General features: G+C 37.2%; 1 protein-coding gene across 1 annotated transcript in view; it reads right to left on the bottom strand.

Moving 5' to 3' along the window:
- LOC103208151 (DNA excision repair protein ERCC-5) overlaps nt 1-19772 on the bottom strand; it is a 114429-nt gene that overhangs the window by 26833 nt on the left and 67824 nt on the right. Inside the window, exons 8-10 of the mRNA XM_042782697.1 lie at nt 19317-19413; nt 17205-17436; nt 116-291 (exon numbers count right to left, since the gene is read on the bottom strand). Of these exons, the coding sequence (XP_042638631.1) occupies nt 116-291; nt 17205-17436; nt 19317-19413 (505 nt within the window). The remainder of the gene's footprint in view (nt 1-115; nt 292-17204; nt 17437-19316; nt 19414-19772) is intronic.

The raw sequence follows: 19772 nt of genomic DNA, 5'->3' as shown, positions 1-19772 counted from the left end.
AATTAAAAAAAAAAAAAATCAGTCTGTTTCTAAAATTCTTAAGAGAAAATAAAAATGTTAACTTTTGTTTCTTTCTAAGAATACAGTAAGAAAAAGATAATTAGATGACATTTACCAAAGTCTGCTTCTTCAGTAGTGGAGCATCCCCATCAAAAACGAAAATAGGACGAATTCGGAAAAATAAGAGTTTGCAGAGCCGATGAAACAAAGTGAGAAGATGAGCATTTTCTATGGTGTTCCCACGACGATCTCGGACTCCTTTAAGTGCTTGGTTTAACCAAATGCTAATATCTGGACAAATTGTTAATGAAAAATATTTTGGCATTTCTTCCCCCATTCTCACAATTTCAAATTCCTACTAACTGGTCACATTCAAAGGTTGAAAAATAAACATTCATTGCTATTTATATAAAACTGAAAAATATTTGGCCTTGATAGAATTTATGTAAAATTTTGTTTCCTTATTACTGCTATCCACATACTGAATTTTAAAGTGTTGCAAAGACTGATTTGTCCTTTAAAATATCTAATGCAAAGAGTGGTTTCTAAAAGAAAACTAATAATCACTAAAGAACTTTAATAAATTGGTACAACTTTCTAGAAGATAACTTGGCAATTGATAGCAAAAATCTTAAAAACTTACATTCTATTTACCTAAGATTTCACTTCCAGATATTTATAGTAAGGAAATGACCAAGGACTTACAATAAGAGTTATTTATAACATGCTTGTTTATAATAATGAAAAATGGGAAACAATTTAAATGCTTCCCAAGCAGTCATTTTCAAAAACTAATGATATAGTGATTCACTAGAATACCAAGTAGCCATTAAAAGCAAAAGTTACAGAAGCATACGTAGTAATAAGGAAAAGTTACAAAATAGTATTAAAGTAAAATAGGTTTGAAATGTATGCAATGTATAATTTCATTTTATATGTAATTTATTAAATTTTAAAAAACTAAAAGCTCAGATACCAAAATATAAGTAGTTATGTCCACTGAGATTTTAGGTAGTTTATATTTTCTTCTTGGAGCTTCCTTGTATTTTCACAAGTTTCTAAAAGAAACGAAAACATTTTATAATTGTCCACAAGCATGAGGGGCAGGACGCTCTGCAGGTTTTCCCGGTCGCAACCTCTTTGCCAACTCTATCAGTGATCTTCTCTTAGTCCCTCTTGTTTCATCCAGTCTGCACTACCTATGTAGGCTACCTCAATCACCAGCCCCATCCAATAAAGCTTCTTCCTTCCAGGGTCTTTTCATGCACTCTTTCCTCTGCTTGTAAGGGTTTCTCCCTCTCTTAGCCTACCTCTCTCTTACCCTGAGGTATCAGTTTATGGATCACTTCTTCAACTTAGATTAAGATCTCCAGTTATAAAACCCTATCCCCCAAGTGTTAAAACAAATTCTGACACTGAGAATATAGCACTGAACAGAGTCCCTACTTTCAAGGAATTTATAAAACAAGACTTTGAGCTCTATAACTCGTCTAGACCATGTTTTGTGTACTGCTCTGCTTATCATAGGCCCTATCATATAATAGGCAATAAATAACTGCTATTAAATTAGTTGAAGTTTAATATTCAAATGAATGCAATTATCCAATTTACTACCATAAAAAAATGGCTCATCAATGACTTACTAAACATTATGTAAAAAATTACTAAAGAAAAGCAAGTTATTGTATTTATTTCTATAATATTTGAGTGTAACTATGTGCCAGGCATATCCAAGACCCTAGTGATCAGTGAACAATGTTAATAGTGAGTAAAATAGATATATATAGTTTCTGTCCCCAGGAAAGCTACATTCCAATTCACAAGACAAAAAAGTAATAGATGTCGTTAGTAAGTAACTAGAAAAAAAAAAAAAATACAGCAGAGTAAAAAGACAAAAAGAGTAATTTGGGGTCAATGACTATTTAAGTTAAAGAAGACTTATCTGAAGAAATGACACTTTTAACAGAGACCTGAATAAGCAAGAGGAGTAACTGTGAGGCAAAGGTAACAGGAAACGTGAATGCCCTGAAACAGAGCATGCTTCCTTTTAAGTCCAGAGTTGCAGGAGCATAGTGAGAGGGAGGAATGATAGGAGTTGATGTGGGTTATCAGATCTTACAGGCTATGGTAGAATCATACAACATCTTACACATCCACTAGAAGGTTGCTAGAAGGGGACTTAAGGATCATTCTGGTGGACAACAGACTATAAGAAAGCCAGTTATAAAACCAGTTACAACGCCCCAAGTGAAAACAGATAGTAGTAGTGAAGACAGGATTTGGTGTTGACTTAGATCAGTATTGTACTGGATAAATATTTATGCCTAACTTTTTTTTTTACCTTCTGGTACAGGGTAAGTTTCTACTTAGCTCATCACTTTTATAATTAAGTGAGAAAGTCTAATTTCAATCAGTGGCTCTCAACCCTATAATCCACTAGAATTTGATAGGAAGGTTCTGAAACATAGATCTATATTAAACCCATATACCTAATATTCTAAGTTATAAGGAATGCAATGAGGTCTTTTTCTTCCTTTTTTTAAATTAACCATAGCTAGTGTTGATCCTCAGATTCTCAGCTGGTTGAGAATCCGATCTTGAAACTCTCACAGTGAAATATAAAATTTGAAAAATTAAGCAAACTGAAAATATTTACATAATTTGATTAGTCTAATTCCAACAACTTTACAGAAGACAAAATTAAATTTCTTCTGCGGCTAGAAAAGTTAAAATCTGCTGCAAAGCCAAAAATCATTTTAGAGACAAAATCCAAAGGACCAGTAATGTTTTGAAACAAAAAATAAACACTTTAGGTCTATATACTTACTGCCGTCGAGTCGCATCCGACTCATAGCTACCCCTTCTTGGGTTTCCAAGGCAATATCAGTACGAAAGTAGATTGCCTGGTCTTCCTTCTGAGGAGTGGCTGGTGGGTTTGAACCTCCAGCCTTCTGGTTAGCAGTCAAATGCCTTAGGCACTATGCCACCAGAGCTCCCTTAGGTCTATAGCTAAGTGATTTAAAATTTAATTAATCTGCATTAGTATGCATTGTCTAAAGAAAGTGTACTATTTTACCAAAATACTGAAATGCATATCAGAAATGTTAATGTCAGTAAGAGGCAAAGTTAAACTGTTAACTCTGTATTATTTTTCACACAGATATTTAAGTAAATAAACACAACACTTAGCTACAGGGATGTTAAAAACTTGATTTATTTTAGGGATCCAAGAGTAAACTGTGAACTTAGTATAATCATAAGTTCTTACTAACAGAAATAAATAAATAAACCTGAATGTATTTCAGATGTTTGATTTCCCATGAAATAAAACAAAGCAAAACCAACTCTAGAACAAGAAATCAGATATTCTCCATATACATGGAGCGTTATCTTTATGAAAAACAAGAGTATCTTTGACAGTCATCTTTAGATAAATGATTCATTCTTTCAGAAAAATCCAATTACTCCATAAAAATGACTTCATATTCCAAGAGCTTCTTTGAGGCCTCTAAAAATAATCTAAATTAAACGTTCCATGCTTCTTTATTTTGACTACTAAAAAAATTAGAATACTGAACTTTATGTGTCATTTAAATTTTACAAATTCTCATTTATTAACACTGACTGCGACATAAAATGATCTAAACTTCTGCTAAATTTTAAAGGTTTCTCACACTGAAAACTGTCCTCTGATACACAGTAGGTCTGTGAAGAAAATCTCAAGAGTGCAATGATATGAAGAAACCACTGGAGGGCAGCAAAAACATAATCAAAAAACCAAACTCCCTACCCTCGTCAATTCGGACTCATGGAGATTCCCTTTGGGTTTCCGAGGCAGTAAATCTTTACGGAAAGAGATTGCCCAGTCTTCCCTCCCCGGGAGTGGCTGGTGGGTTTGAACCGCCATGCTTCTGGTTAGCAATAGAATACCTTATGCACTACGCCACCAGAGCTCCTTAGTAATAGCATACGTGCATTAAAAAGGAAAAAAAAAAAAACTGTCACTTTTCACCACATCAGGTACCCTGCAGTAAAACTTCTAAATAATCCAAAAATGTATTACAGATGTATGTGAAGATAATTACTATTTAAAAAAAAAAAAACTTTATTTTAAAATTATCAATACCCCACACTAACAAAAATAAATGTGGCAGGACGGTAGAACAGGCAAAATAGCAAGAAGTACTCGGTCCTGACATCTCAACGAGATGTTAATTTTAAGATGTAGTTTTAAGTATCAAACTCTTCTGCACTTCCTTTCTTTAAATAACACTTTTATTCCTCATATTAATTCTGTGGGTAGCTCCCACCATCACCACCACTTTACAGATGAAAGAATTAAAATGGAGGAGTAAGTTACATTGCCTATAAATAACAAAACCAATCCAGAACAGACTGATTCCAAAGTTGAGAACAGTAGACATTCAGCAAAGAGAACGTCCAGGAGATTCTACAGCTATACACTGGGTGAGACTGTCACCCCACAAACACCACTCTACGCCCAAAGGAGAGCTGGCGGTAACATTCTAAAGTAAATCACTGCATCCCCAGTTCTCAACGATGCATTAAGGATACCAACAGCAAGAATCTTCCCTTCTAGCGTTTCCGGGCTAATCTGCCTCCCGGAGCACTCAAGCAGCTTCCAGAGCCCTTGGACTCCCATGTGGCAGCTGTGTCCTCAGCAGAACTCGGGAACGGGATCCAGGGGAGACAGGAGACCAAGGACGAGCTCCTCCAACTGACTGTGTTTTTATTCTAATTCTTCCACTTCAAGTTGCACCACCGCCAAGGTCACTAGGAAGAGGTTCCCTACCCCTACTCAGAAAAGACCAGGCGAAAAATAAAGAGCGTATGGTTTTCCAGGAAAACGACATCAACGAGAATGTGAGTCGGGAAGAGGAATACACGCTGTAGCACTTCCTGGCAGCTGACACAGCCTCCCGGAAGAAAGAAGGGACCAGAAAATGGCCAGCGTTGGGAAGAACATGTCTTGGTCTAGCCCAGCGCTTTGGCCCAAAAGTTTGTACCCGTAATGGAAAACAGGGGAGATGGAACAACGCAGGCGAGATAAAAATCAGAAGACTTGCCTTAAACCGAACTAAACTGCTCGAGTAAATCCATAAACTGAAGCCCCAAACAGGGTTCCTGTTCTTTAAGGATGCGCAAGGCGGAAGTCACGCCCTCCCCGTTTTGACGTATGTATGCTGCGCCCGGCGCGCTCAGGAAATGAGTGATGGGGTTGAGCCCTGTGCTTCGTACTGGTTGGTTCCCTGCGGCTTTCTCTTACCATTTTGTCTCAGGCACCTTGTTGAAACGCTAGGCATAGTGCCTACTTGGGAGCTCTGGTGGCGTAGTGCCAAAGGCACTTGACTGCTAACCAGAAGGCTGGCAGCCACTCCTCAGAAGGAAGATGAGGCAATCTACTTCCGTAGTGATACTGCCTCGGAAACTCAAGGAAGGGTCGGTGTGAGTCCAGGCCGACTCATCAGCACATAACAAGTGCCTACTTGCTGAGGGGACTAATTTCTACTTGCATTTTCAGTATCAATTTCTTCCCATTGGGCAGCCAATTGTGAAGATTTTTTTTATAATGTTTTGCACGTGAAGAGAACAGAGAGATGGATGGTTTCTTGCTGATATTAAACTAATATTTATCCGATAATAGGTAGTGCCCTGGTTTAAAACTTAACCTTTGAAATATACTTTACTTTTCTCCAGCATCAGCATTTAAGATTCCGTGGCTTGAGGTCAGAAAGGACAAACTGCTTGGAGCTCTCAGACCAAGATTCAAATTCCGACCTTCCCACATAGTGTTTAGCATTGTTCAAGGCACATTTGTTCAGGACTTCGTTTCTTCATTTGTAAAATGGGCACGAAACCAATCTAGCAGGCTATTAAGGATTTGAGGTGATACATGTATTAGAACTTAAATTCTGAAGCACTTGGTTTGTGGAAGGCTGCAGTTTATAGTGGAAGCCCTAACTCCACTTTGAGTCTTGACATAAAAGTTAAGTTCATTAAGTTCTTTCTGACCTTTACCACATTGTGGCTATGCATAAAGTTCCCGGACAAACGTGGGGAGGGGCATTGTGCCCTCAGGAAGCCTGTGGTTGAAAGGTTGGAGTTTAAGGTTGGACCCCTGGTGTTTTCTTACAGCTATCTTGTGCTATGACAGGCTGCATGTTTATGAGTCATGAGACCACAACATAGCCAGGTGGTCAGGCCCCAGAACCAATCCTGTAACCCTTTTTAATCTTCAGTTATTTATGTATCCCAATCATGGTCTTTCGCCCCACCCCCACCTCTGTAGCCCCACCTGCAACAGCGGTTAATTGATCTACCACCAATTATCATTTTATGATGATTGCTTTTGTTTTCAATCACATGTAATTAGACCCATGGACACATTTCCATGAACTCCAACTTTCTGTACTGTGTACATACTGATTGTTTCCCTCATCTAGGATGAATGTTCTGTCTTTGGCCTAAGGTTTAATAAAAGTCTCTGTAGAACATGTTTAAATCTGGGGTCTCTTTCTCTTTACAATGCAAAAGCACATGGCACCTGTAGTTCCTCAAGAAACCATACATATTAATTCAAAATTGAACTAATAAACCTAGATCCAAACTCAGTGAGAGAACTGATTTAAATGAGCAGGTAGGTTGTAAAAGGAATCCTTTATGACAAATGCGATACTAAAAATCACCTTTTAGCAAAGCCATTCTATACCTCATTTTTAGTTAGAATTAAGTATCTCTCAGGAATAACCCAAATAAAGTGTATTTCCCATTTCTTCCATATGTAATGTAATCCCCAGAAATTTATCCTAATTATATTTTACTGATATGAACATAATTTCAGTTATCGTCTCCTCTTCCCACAGTAGACTAAACTTCTGAGGTCAATAACTATCCTGTTGACTTACATTTCCTACCTGACACATAGGAAGTGTCCCATAAAAATTGTCTAAATGACTTCTCCCAGACTCAAGCTCTCCACATCTTGCATCATACTGAAAAAGAATCTGCTTGAAAGTCAGGCAGATAGATGTTAGCTCAAGTCCTATCTAAGCACACCACTCTGTGATGGACAAGTTTCTTCACGTATGAGATCCTCAGTTCTCTTCAGTGTATGGTGATGCTACCAACTTCTTAGAGCTGTTCTGAGAAAAGTGATTAAACATGAAAATACCTAGTAGTAATGGTGCTCACATTAGTTTGTGATGACTGGAGGAGTGCGGAGGTGGAAGGTAAAACAGATACAGGATGTGTTGGTGGTTCCTAGAACAGCTACCTGAGTTTCTCCATTGTCTGGGAAAAGGCAAGATGGGAAGTACAGGTACTGCATGAGAATGGCCTAATGTTGGGGCACAGGTATGAAACAGTAATAGCAGTGGGAAAGGAACAGTTACAGGATTTGATCTAAAATCGCTTTTCTTTTCTCCCCTGCTTGAAAGCTTGGTAAAAACAAATTGCAAATTTAAGCATTTAAGTACTATAAAACCAAAACACAAGTCCATTGCCATTGAGTCGATTCCGATATAATGACCCTATAGAACAGAGTAGAAGTGCCCCACAGGGTTTCCAAAGCTGTAAATCTTTACAGAAACAGGCTGCCACATTTTTCTCGCTCAAAGCAGCTCATGGGTTTGAACCAGCACCAAGCACTTTTTGAGTTCAACCACTGCACCTGTTAAGTATAAGTGGTTTTAAAAACAGAGCAACATATCTTGAATATAAAATGTTCTTTTGAAAGGATACTTCAATAATTGAAGGTTATACATTTGATTTACAAGCAATTAGTTCTTTTAGATGCTATTTAAAGGGCTCTATAAAGGATAAGCAATAGAATACACATCTTTTGCAGTAACGATAGCAAGCACTTAAACAGCACTTTCTGTATCTGTGAAGCTAAGGCACTTGACTGCTAACCAGAAGGCTGGTGGTTCAAGCCCACCAGCCACTCCTTGGAAGGAAGATGGGGCAATCTACTTCCACAGTGATACTGCCTCAGAAACCCAAGGAGGGGTCACTATGAGTCAGGTCCAACTTGATGGAACATAACAACATATCTGTAGAGGAGCTCTGGTAGCATAGTGGCTGAGGCACTTGACTGCTAACCAGAAGGCTGGCGGTTCAAACCCACCAGCCATTCCTCAGAAGGAAGATGCGACAATCTACTTCCATAGTGATACTGACTGGGAAACCCAAGGAGGGGTTGCTATGAGTCGGGTCCGACTGGACAGCACATAACAACAACATACCTGAGGCACTGTTAGCAATACTTTACATGTATTAACTTATTTACTCTTCAGAACAACTTAAGAAGCAGAAATGACTGTCAGCTCCATTTTACAAATAAGAGAATAAACACAAAAATATTGATCTATTGTTTTTATTTTTTTTTATTCTTATTATTTTTAAATTATTTTTATTGATTGATTGTGTTCCCTCCCACTGATCCTACCCTGGGTAACCAACAACAAAACTTTCCTTCCATATATAAACCTTTCCTTCACTTTTTACAATAACAAACTAATGCAATATTTGTCCTTCTGTGACTGACTTATTTCACTCGTCATAATGTCCTCCAAGTTCATCCATATTATATGGTGTTTTGGAGATTCTGCCTTAGTCTTTAGTGTTGCATAGTATTCCATTGTGTGTATGTACCATATTTGGGTTATCTGTTCTTCTGTTGGGAGCTCTGGTAGCGTAGTGCCTAAGGGAATTGACTGCTAACCAGAAGGATGGCGGTTCAAACCCACCAGCCAATCCTTGGAAAGAAGAAGGGGCAATCTACTTCCGTAGTGATACTGCCTCAGAAACCCAAGGAGGGGTCACTATGAGTCAGGTCCGACTTGACAGCACATAACAACATTCTTCTGTTGATGGGCACCTAGGTTGTTTCCATCGTTTTGCTTTTGTAAATAGTGCTGTAATGAACATGGGCATGCATTTATCTGTTCTTCTCCTGGCTCTCACTTCTTTAGAATATATAACTAGTAATGAGATTGCTGGATCAAATGGTATTTCTAATTCCAACTTTTTAAGAAATCACCATACTGCTTTCCAACATGGTTGTATCATTTTACAGTCCTACCTGGTAGCATAGTGGCTAAGACACTTGTCTGCTAACCAGACAGCTGGCAGTTCAAACCCACCAGCCACTCCTCGGAAGAAAGGTTGGGCAATCCTACTTCCGTAGTGATACTGCCTCGGAAACCCAAGGAGGGGTCACTATGAGTCAGGTTTGACTCAATGGCACATAACATAACAACCAGCAATGTATGAGACTCCCAATCTCTCCACATCCTTGTTAGCATTTGTTATTTTCTGTCTTGTTGAACATTGCCATTACTGCTGGGGCAAAATGATATCTCATTGTCATTTTGATTTACATCTAATAGCTAATGATCATGAACATTTCTTCATGTGTTTGTTGGTGGCCTCAATATCCTTTTTGGTGAAGTGTCTATTCATCTCTTCTGCCCATTTTTGAATTGGATTTTTTGTCCTTTTGTTGTTGAAGTGTTGGAGTTTTGTATAAATTTTAGAGATAAGTACCTTGTCAGATATGTCATTGACAGATATTTTTTCCCAATCCGTAGATTCTATTTTTACTCTTTTGAAGATGTCTTTTGAAACATGTAAAAATTTAATTTTTAGAAGATCCCATACACATAGTTTCTCTTCTGCTGTTTCTGTATTTTGGGTTATGCTTGAAAGCCTATTTATGCCATAAATTCACCCACCATACCACCTACTGCTGTCAAGTTGGATCCAACTCATAGCTACCTCTCCCTGAGTTTCCGAGGCAGTTATCACTACGGAAGTAGATTGCCCAACCTTCCTTCCGAGGAATGGCTGGTGGGTTTGAACCACCAGCCTTCTGGTTAGCAGTCAAATGCCTTAGACACTATGCCACCAGAGCTCCCATGCCATAAATTAGGGCCCCTAAATTTGCCCCTATTTTTTCCTTGAGGACCTTTATAGTTTTAGGTTTCACATTTAACTCTTTGATTCATCTGGAGTTAGCTTTTGTGTATGGCGTGAGGTACAGACAGATCTTGTTTCATTTTTCTGCAAATGAAGTATCCAGTTATGCCAGCACCATTTGTTAAACAATCGCTTCCCCATTTAATGGATTACAGCCCTTTGTCAAAAATCAGCTGATCATAGGTCAGTGGATCTATTTCTGGGTTCTCAGTATTCCACTGGTCTATGTGTCTGTTGTACCAATACCAGCCACTTTTGACTAGTGTGGCTGTATAGTAGGTTTTGAGATCTGGGAGTGAGAGAGACCTCCTATTTTGTTGTTCAATGGTGCATTACTTATCCAAGGTCTCTTTCCTTTCCATATAAAATTACTGATTGGTTTTCCATATCCTTAAAGAATGTTGATAGGATCTGGATTGGGATTGCATTGAATGTAGAGATTACTTTGGGTGGTGTTGTTGTTATGTGCCATCGAGTCAAACCCGACTCATAGCAGCCCCTCCTTGGGTTTCTGAGGCAGTATCACTATGGGAGTAGGACTGCCCAACCTTCCTCCTGAGGAGTGGCTAGTGGATTTGAACCGCCAGCTGTCTGGTTAGCAGGCAAGTGTCTTAGCCACTATGCTACCAGAGCTTTGGGTAGTATTGACATTTTCACAATGTTCATTCTTCCTATCCACAAGCATGGTATGTTCTTCCATTTATGTATATCTTTTATGGCTTCTTACAGTAGTGTTTTTTTTTTTTTTTTTCTGTACAAGTCTTTTGTGTCTCTAGTGAGATTTATTCCCAAGTTTTTTTTTTTTTTTTTTTGGTAGCTACTGGAAATGGTATTGTTTTCCTTATTTCTTCTTCAGCAATCTTTTTGTTGGTGTAGAGGAATCCAACTGCTTTTTGTATCTTGATCTTGTATCCCACCAAATCTCACAATTAGTTCCAGTAGTATTTTTTACTGAGTCTCTTGGGTTTTCTAAGTACAGGATCGTATCATCAGCAAATAGGGATAGTTTGACTTCTTCCTTACCAATTTGGATGCCTTTAATTTCCCTTTCTTGCCTTATTGCCCTGGTCAGGACTTCCAATACAATGTTGAATAGAAGTGGTGATAGAGGGCATCCTTGTCTGGTTGCTGTTTGCAAGGGGAATGGTTTCAGTTTCTCTCCATTGAGAATAATATTGGCTGTTGGTTTTGCATAGATGCCCTTTATTATGTTGAGGAATGTCCCTTCTATTCCTGTTTTGCTCAGAGTTTTGATCAGGAATGGGTGTTGGATTTTATCAAATGCCTTTTCTGCAACAATATGATCATGTGGTTCTTTTCTTTTGTTTTATTTATGTGATGGATGACATTGTTTTTCTAATGTTGAATCATCCTTGGCTACCTGGTATGAACCCCAGTTGCTCATAATGTTTTATTTTTTTGATATGAAGAAAAGCCTCCAGCTTCAGTGGGCCAGGAGCAGAAGGCAGAGCTGAAGCCCAAGGCTGAGGGGCTTTCATTCAGCCCCTAGAGTCTGGCACTTTGAACTCAGACTTAAGGCTTGCAAAACTGTAATATAATAAACTCCTGTTTGTTCAAGCCATCTCACTTGTGGTATATTCCCGTCAGACCAGCACTAGGTAACCAAAGCATTGCCCTTTCAATTTCTGTTGGTTCTGTAGTGACGCTGCCCAATTTGTTTCTTATTCATGTTATCTGTATTCTCTCCCTCTTTTCCTTTGTTAAATTTGCCAGTGGTTTGTCAATTTTATTAATCTTTAAAAAAAAAAAAAATAACTTGTAGTCTTATTGATTTTTTGTTGTCTATTTTCTGTTTCATTTATTGCTGCTCCAGTCTTTTATTATTTCTTTTCTTCTAGTGACTGTAGCCTCTTTTTACAGCTCTAATTGTTGGAAATGTTGGGTTAAGGTGTTTATTTTCACTCTCTTCTTTTGTGATGTGTACATTTATTGCTATAAATTGGACGTTTGATTCAATGAATTTTTTAATTTCATGTTTTATGTCTTTTATTACCCAGTCATTTTCAAGGAAGGTGTTATTCATTTTCCATGTGTTTTCTCTTTTTCCACATATTTGATCTTCCTGTTGTTTATTTCTAATTTTATAGCATTGTGATCTGAGAAGATGTTTTGCAGTATTTCAGTGTTTTTAAATTTTTTGAGGCTTGCTCTGTGGCCTAACATATGGTCTATCATGGAGAATGTTCCATGTGCACTGTGAAACAATATATATTGTACTGTTTTGGGGTGAAGTGCTCTGTAGATGTCTATAAGGTCAAGTTGGTAGACTGTATTAATTCTTCTGTGTGTTTGTTGATTTTCTTCCCAGTTGATACATCTTTTATTATTTTTATTTTTATTATATATATATATATATAAAATTGTGATTTGTGTGAAAATTTACAGAGCAAATACACTTTCCATACAGCAAATCACATACACTTTGTCTCATGACAATGACCACAATTTAGCACAAGATACATCTTTTATTGAAAGTGGTGTATTCAAGTCTTCTACTATGACTGGAGTCATCTATTTGTCTTTTCAATTCTGTTAAAGTCTGATTTATGTATTTGAGGGCTGTATCATTGGGTCCATAGATACTTATTATGATTATGTCCTCTTGTTCAATTGATCTTTTAATCACTATATAAATGTCCTTCCTTGTCCCTTATGGTGGTTTTTGTCTTAAAGTCAGTTTTATCAGAAATTAATATTGCCACTCCTGCTCTTTTATGGTTGCCATTTGTTTATCTTTTTCCAATCTTTGATTTTTAGTCTATTTTTGTCTTTGTCTCTAAGTTGTGTCTCTTTTAGACCGCATATTGTTGTTTTCTTATCTAGTCTGCAACTCCCCATTTCTTGAGTGGTGCATTTAATCCATTAACATTCAGTGTAATTATCAACAAGTATTAATTTGTTGCTGTCATTTTGTTTTTTCATGGTGTTCCTGGTTTCTTTGTTCCATATACTTTTCTGTGCTGAGCTCATTTTTTTATGAATCATGGTATCACTTCTTTCGTTGCTATTTAGTATTTGCTGAATATTTGTGCTTGTCCTATTTTTTATTTTGGTGTGAAGGTTTATCATTTTTCTTTGAGGTTACCCTGTGATTTATCATTTTCTTCCCAAGTTTAGAACAAACCATTCTATCTTGCAATTGTCTTGACTTCCTCATCATGGAAAAGTTCTGGAACTACACTATTTTTTTCTCCCTTTTTGGTTTATAGCTGTCCTCATTTGTCAATTGATGTCTCTGGTTCCCTGTTTACAATACTGTAAGCTTCTTTACTTTGGGTATTTCCATAATTGATTGGTTTCTGGGTTGTGTCATTATGTGTGTTAACGATCGGTTGTTGTTTGCTGTTGTTGGTTCCCTGTCCAAAAGACTCCCTTTAAGCATCTCTTGTAAGGTTGGTCTGGTTTTAAAAAATTCTCTTAAGTTCTGCTTACCTGGAAATGTCCTCATTTCACCATCATATTTGAGGGACAATTTTCCTGGGTATATATTCCATCCCATTGACTTCTTGCCTGTGTGGTTCCTTCCAAGAAATCAGAGCTTAGTCTTATTGGTTGCCCTTTGTAGGTAAATTTTCGTTTTTCTTGTGCTGCTTTCAGGATTCTTTCTTTGTCTTTGGTTTTGGTGAGTTTGATGATGATAGGTCTTGGTGATTTTCTTTTCGGGTCTATCCTGTTTGGGGTTCATCAGACTTCTTGGATGGATATATTCTCATCTTGCATCATATCAGGGAAATTCTCTTCCAAAAAATCTTCAACAGTTTTCTCTGTGGTTTTCTCTCTTCGTGTTCTGGAATTCCGATTACATGTAGGTTATTACTTTTGATGTATCCCATATGAACCTTAGGCTTTCTTCATTTTCTTTCCTATTTTTTTCTGATGATCCCTTTCCAAAGAAGTGTTGAAGTGTTTATCTTCAATCTCACTAATTCTGTCTTCCATTGACTCAATTCTACTCCTTTGCCTTTTCGATGTGTTATCTATTTCTAAAAATTTAGTATTAATCTTCTAGATTTCTATCTGTTGATTTTGTATCATTTCTAATTTTTCATTTGTCATTTTGTTCTTGTATTTTCTTCCAAAATTGTTCTAGAGTTTTCTCTGTGTTTTCCTCAATTTTGTCAGTGTTTTCCTCGATCTATTTATCTATCTGTTGAAAGTACCCAAATATAATTCTTTTGAATTCCTTATCAGGGAGTTCCAATGCTGCGTCTTCCTCAGGGATGTGTTCTGGGTCTGTATCCTGCTCCCTTGTTTCTACTGCTTTATCTTGCTTCTTTGTGTGGAGAGTGATGGTCTGTTGTCTCTGAGACATTGTGACACTTTTGTGTTTATATTTAATTGGTGATTGTATGTTGTAGTTATTCACCCAAGATTTTCATTTTCTTTGTTGTGTTTGGATACTCTCTGAGTAAGCAGGCTATTGTACTCCTCTATTTTCTAGTTGGCAGCACTTATGCAGTGACCACCTATGCCCTTTCCAGTCGTTAGCCTCCTGTATGTCCATGCTGTCTTGGCAAGCAGAGCCTATTCTTAGGTCCCTGGAATCTGAATGAAAATGCTGTCACTTTAAATATCCAAAATGACCACCGTCTGTAAACATTCAAAATGGCTGTGCCCTCCAGACAGCCAAAAGTCCACAGCTCAGTTTGTCTCCTTCTTTGCTGTTTCTCTTTTTAGTCATCAGCCACTAGTTCAGCTGTCCATGCTGCCCTTGGTGAGCAGGGCCGATTTTCATGTTAATTCTCAGGTCCTGACAACACCTGGAAATATTCAGGCTGTCCATGCTGTCAGGATTGCTAACAGCCACAACTCTGTTTGTCTCCTTATTCACTGTTTTCATTCAGGTTGTTCAATTAGTTGGTTTTAGTCCACTTCTGTCCATACTTTCAAAGCTCAGGCCTCCAGGATTATCTTTTGTATTTGTGTTAATTGGTTTATCTTTTTTTTGTTGAAGAGGCTCTGCAGCGCTTCAGTGCCTATTCTGCCATCTTACTGGAAGTCCCTGCCAGAAAAATTAATCTTAACTTGCTCAAACCACACAGCTATTAAGTACAGAACCAAGATCTGAACCTTCATGCTTCTATGGCGATCCCTAAAAAGAGATGACCAAGAAATCAAATATGACAGGAATGTTAGTGATCTTGGAAAAGAAGTATGCAGTAACTCTTGCCTAAGTTTCTGGAAAAACAGGTTCTGTAAATCTTTGTCCTTAATAACTGCTAAACTTGTCAGCCAAGTTATTAAGTGATCATATATATCAAGACTTATAAATATTGATCGTGGTCAATAAATAGTCTGCATAAATTCATCCTTCGTTCATGGGTGTTACTATAATATTTTTCTTAATTTGTTTTACATCTATTTCCTTTCCTCTTGGCTTTTTTCTGAAATACTCAGTTGAACTATATGAAATTGCTGATATCTAACCTGTGTTTGACCTAAAAAATGGCAACTTCATTTGATTCAAGCTAATATAAGAATTGAATTTTCTATTTCCTATCATAAAGTTTCATATAAATCTAAAATTAGTCATTGTTTTTACTATTAATTTCATTTTCTGTTGTTTCACTGATTAGAAAACACAGATAGGAGGTGGTTTCTTATAACACACTACTTAGGCAGAACTGACAAATTATTATGTTTTCAAACAAAATTTTTATAAGAGTTCTCTGTACCCAAAACAAAGGTTCAAATACATTCACATGAATAAAAGTAGAAAACAAAACTTTATTTGATGAAAACTTTTTAAAAGTCCAGTATGAAGTAACAAAATCAACAACCTACAAATCTGTCAGTTCTTTGCATTTCAAGCAAAATATTATCTTCAGAAATATGACCATTTCATAATATATAACCCCTTCTGTAGGCTTGGCATTTATGAGTGAATAAATGGATAAAAAATTCAAAAGAGGAAAAACAAAAATATTTTTTAAAGAAAACCTAAACCTTCTCTTTGAGGTGTATTGCAATATGATTATTAACATTCAGCACCTTGTAACAACCAAGTTACTGATTTGAGTCCTGGAACAAGCCTCTGAAATGAAAACAAGACATTCTAGTCTTTTGTGAGCCACAGGTTAGCAGCAGAAAAAAAAAAAATCCATAGCAGCTAAAGATAGCTCAAATACATGAAATCCATAATTTTCTGAAAATTTTACACTTATTTTAAACAGCTAATTGTCTATTTGTTTAAAAAAAGAAACAGCTCAAAGTTTAAAACAGAGTATGGATTGCTGTACTCTGAATGACTTGGGCATTCCTAATGCATTTTTAATGCTTTTAATACCATATGATTCTCTAGCAAGTAGTTTATCAAATATGAGGTCTCATTTGCATCACCTTGGGTATAAAAACTTCACTTTCACCTTGCTCTTTTACTCTACACCTAAATAGTGTTTATTCTGGATTTATAGATCTCTTTCAATACCTAAAGCTCCTGTAATATTTGATGGTAACATACCAAGTCAGGAAAGTCAAGACTATCTTGAATCAATGCAGAAGTCACCCTTTTGCACCAATAAAAATGATTAGTTTCTTGAGTCTTTTTTCTTTTACCTCTTAATTGAGAATCCTAAGAAAGCTAACCAGCAAATCAATGAAGCAGCCAAAATACTACTACATGTAAAATATCCACTAGGCCTACTAAACAATTTTAAATGGGCTTTTTTACCATAAGAAAAGATACTAGAAATTGATAATCCCAACTTTTTTCAAAAGGGCAGACTGTACTTTAACATTTTGATCTTAAGAGTAAAACAGTCTAGGGAATGTAATCATGTCATGCTTAAGTATTTCACATCTTGATACTACTAAGTTTGTGTTTGACTTATTTTAAATAGCAGTCATAATTTAATTGGATTTTGTGAAACTTTTTATCCTGATTGTTTATACCCTTAACTTTAAAAGGACAATAATCTGTGCTTATCTGCTCATACATCTGAGATCATCCATCATAATCATATATAAGCTTATTTACTGGAGAACTATAAGGTTATATTTGTATCACAAGATCTATTCATATTTAATGTATACTTAATAAGATCTCTTACAATCTTGATACAGCTGTAATATACCAGTTGTACATACAAGTTTTATATACCAATTGTTCAGTACCCAGCATAGTCAATCATTCCCATCATAATCACCATAACCCTGGTAGCCACTGTTCCTTCTCTCATGGATACTAGACATCTTTTTCCATGATGAATCCTGATGGAAACTAGCACTGAAAGACCGGCCCAGACGCCCATGCTGCTTCTTGGAGATATTGTCTTCACTCTCAGATTTGGCAATTCCCTGGGCATATGGTAGAGGTTGTGATTCTTGTCTAATCGTTCCAAAAGGAAAGTTCCAAAGGCCAAATCTTTGCCAATTAAGTCTCTGGAATGCTATGATGCAATGCAAGTTTCCCCCAACCTGAGAGAAAAAAAAGTTGGGTGAAAAAAATGAAGGGAAATTAATTATACTTATATTTCTGTCTCTATAAACTATTACCCCTTCACCTGCCTCAAATAGTACATTACCTTTCAGATATCATCAGAGCACATTATTGAATCCTTCCTGACCAGCTGCCTTTACAAAATATGACAATGCCCACAGAAACCAAACACCTTCCCCCACATGCTTCCACTACTCACACACACATTTACTCATCTGCATAATTTAAATCCCAGGTCTTCCTCATTATCTCTCTTCCATATGTTCTCCATATATTAGTACAGTTACATCAATGGAATATCTATTCAGTCCACAGGATCAACCCTTCTGTGACAACTGCCCCCAACAGTCTTATTTGTACCACCACATGACTCTCCCTTATGAACAGTTAATGTGGATCAGGAGTGAACACCCAATCCAAGCTACATTAATCTTACTCATTTTCTCTCAGGACTATAGAATTGGCCTTAAGGCGCCTCAGTCTCGGTCTGGACTGTTCTGAAAAGGAGATGTAAATTCCAAGAGGATGAGCCTCAGAAAATAAATAACTGGACAAAAAGAATAATAGGAATAACACGTAACCCACAAAAGAGTGAAAACAGACTAGCGAGCTACTTGGTCCATCATTCCAATACCTAGTAACAATCTCTTATGAATCCAGGCTATATTCCTTTCCCTTGGGCTTTAAAGATACACCTTTGCCCTTAAATTAATTTTCCCTTTTCTGTTTAAGATAGTCTGAAGTGGGTTTGTGTTATTTACATCCTAAGCTCTGGTAGCATAGTGCCTAAGGCACTTGACTACTAACCAAAAGAGTGGAGGTTCAAACCTACCAGCCACTCCTCAGAAGGAAGGTTGGGCAATCCATAGTGATACTGCCTCAAAAACCCAAGGAGGGGTCGCTATGAGTCAGGTCCAATTCAACAGCACATAACAACAACAACAAAGCATTTAGTAAAACACACTGCTAACGGGGCAAGGAGGTGGCATCTTCTGACCTCCTCTAACTTCACAAGAGGAAGACAGAATCACCATCAGCAGCCCAAGGCCTGTTCCTATGAGGCCAGACATGCTGCCACCCTCCAACCCTCTTACCATCCTTTACACCAACCATCCCACTCACGGTAACCTCTCTGCTAGGTTCGATAATTCTCTGCAGTGGCCATACAGAACTCACAGATTATGGGGTTTATTATAGAAGCAACAGGGTGCAATTCAAGTTCAAGAACGCACTCAGGATATAGTTCTTCCATGAGGACAGTCTCCCCTCTGCTGTGTCCCTAGACATGTTTCTTTGGCCCTTCGCTTCTCAGCCTGCCTCTGCAGGCCAAGTAAGCCTACCAATGTCTTGTGTCTCTTGGTTTCACTGCTGCCATCTCTCAGATGGACATCTCTCTCAGCTGGGTGGCTCTCTCAGCCAGGTGTCTCTCTAAGCTGGCAGTGAGATTCCCCCTCTGCCTCTAGGAGGGCTCATTTTAAGCCTCACAGAGTGGCAAAACTAACCAATCCCAACATCAGAGTTCCACACACCTGAGAGAGAGCAAACTTTCCCAGAAGATTACTTTGTGCCATTCCAAGAGAAATATCCCAGGTAGATGACTTTAACAGTCAGGAATTTAAAAGCAGCTACTCAGTTCCTCACAGCAAATTCCACTACTGAGTTAATTCCCAGTCTCACTGTAGGTAATAATTAGTACTAGCTGCCCAGCCAAGTTGATACATATTTGCATGGTCCCACCTGGTAATCTAGTTAGCGTTACAAAGACCATGGCTAGAAAAACTATACCATGTAATTCACTACACCATACACACACTGCTGATCAACTGGGAAACAGATTCAGATACAATGGTGTTCTTACCTTCTTTGTTTTTCGATACTGCAGTCCCCTCTCCAAGTGCCGGATATCCAGATATTCAGGATTTTGAGTGTTTAGATCAGTAACAATATCTGCCCATCTGTAGTTGAAAAGAGAATAAAATACAGTTTTAAGTCATAAATAGCATTATAAGGGTGCTTTTAACATAAGCAAATCACTACAATATTAATATTGCAATAACTGGCAATAATTTTCTTATCTCAGGATTGTTCCATCTAATAAAATTTAATAAATTTTTATTTTTGTAACAAATCTGTTTTTTCAACTATTGCCAAGGATTTCAATATTAAAATGGTAGCTTTTCCTAGAAAATAAATATATCAAACTGTTAAGAGGACATCTTATAGGATAAAGCAGAAACATTCCATATTTCCTTTTTAATCAGAGTCATGTAAATTTTTTTTTTAATTTTATTTTGATTTGGGTGAAGATTTACAG

This window comes from Orycteropus afer, unplaced genomic scaffold (assembly GCF_000298275.1).
Source record: "Orycteropus afer afer isolate SDZICR_OR568_19922 unplaced genomic scaffold, OryAfe1.0 scaffold00417, whole genome shotgun sequence".
Taxonomy (NCBI): Eukaryota; Metazoa; Chordata; class Mammalia; order Tubulidentata; family Orycteropodidae; genus Orycteropus; species Orycteropus afer.
Note: the sequence above shows the minus strand (reverse complement) of the source record. Positions and strands in the feature narration are given on the sequence as shown.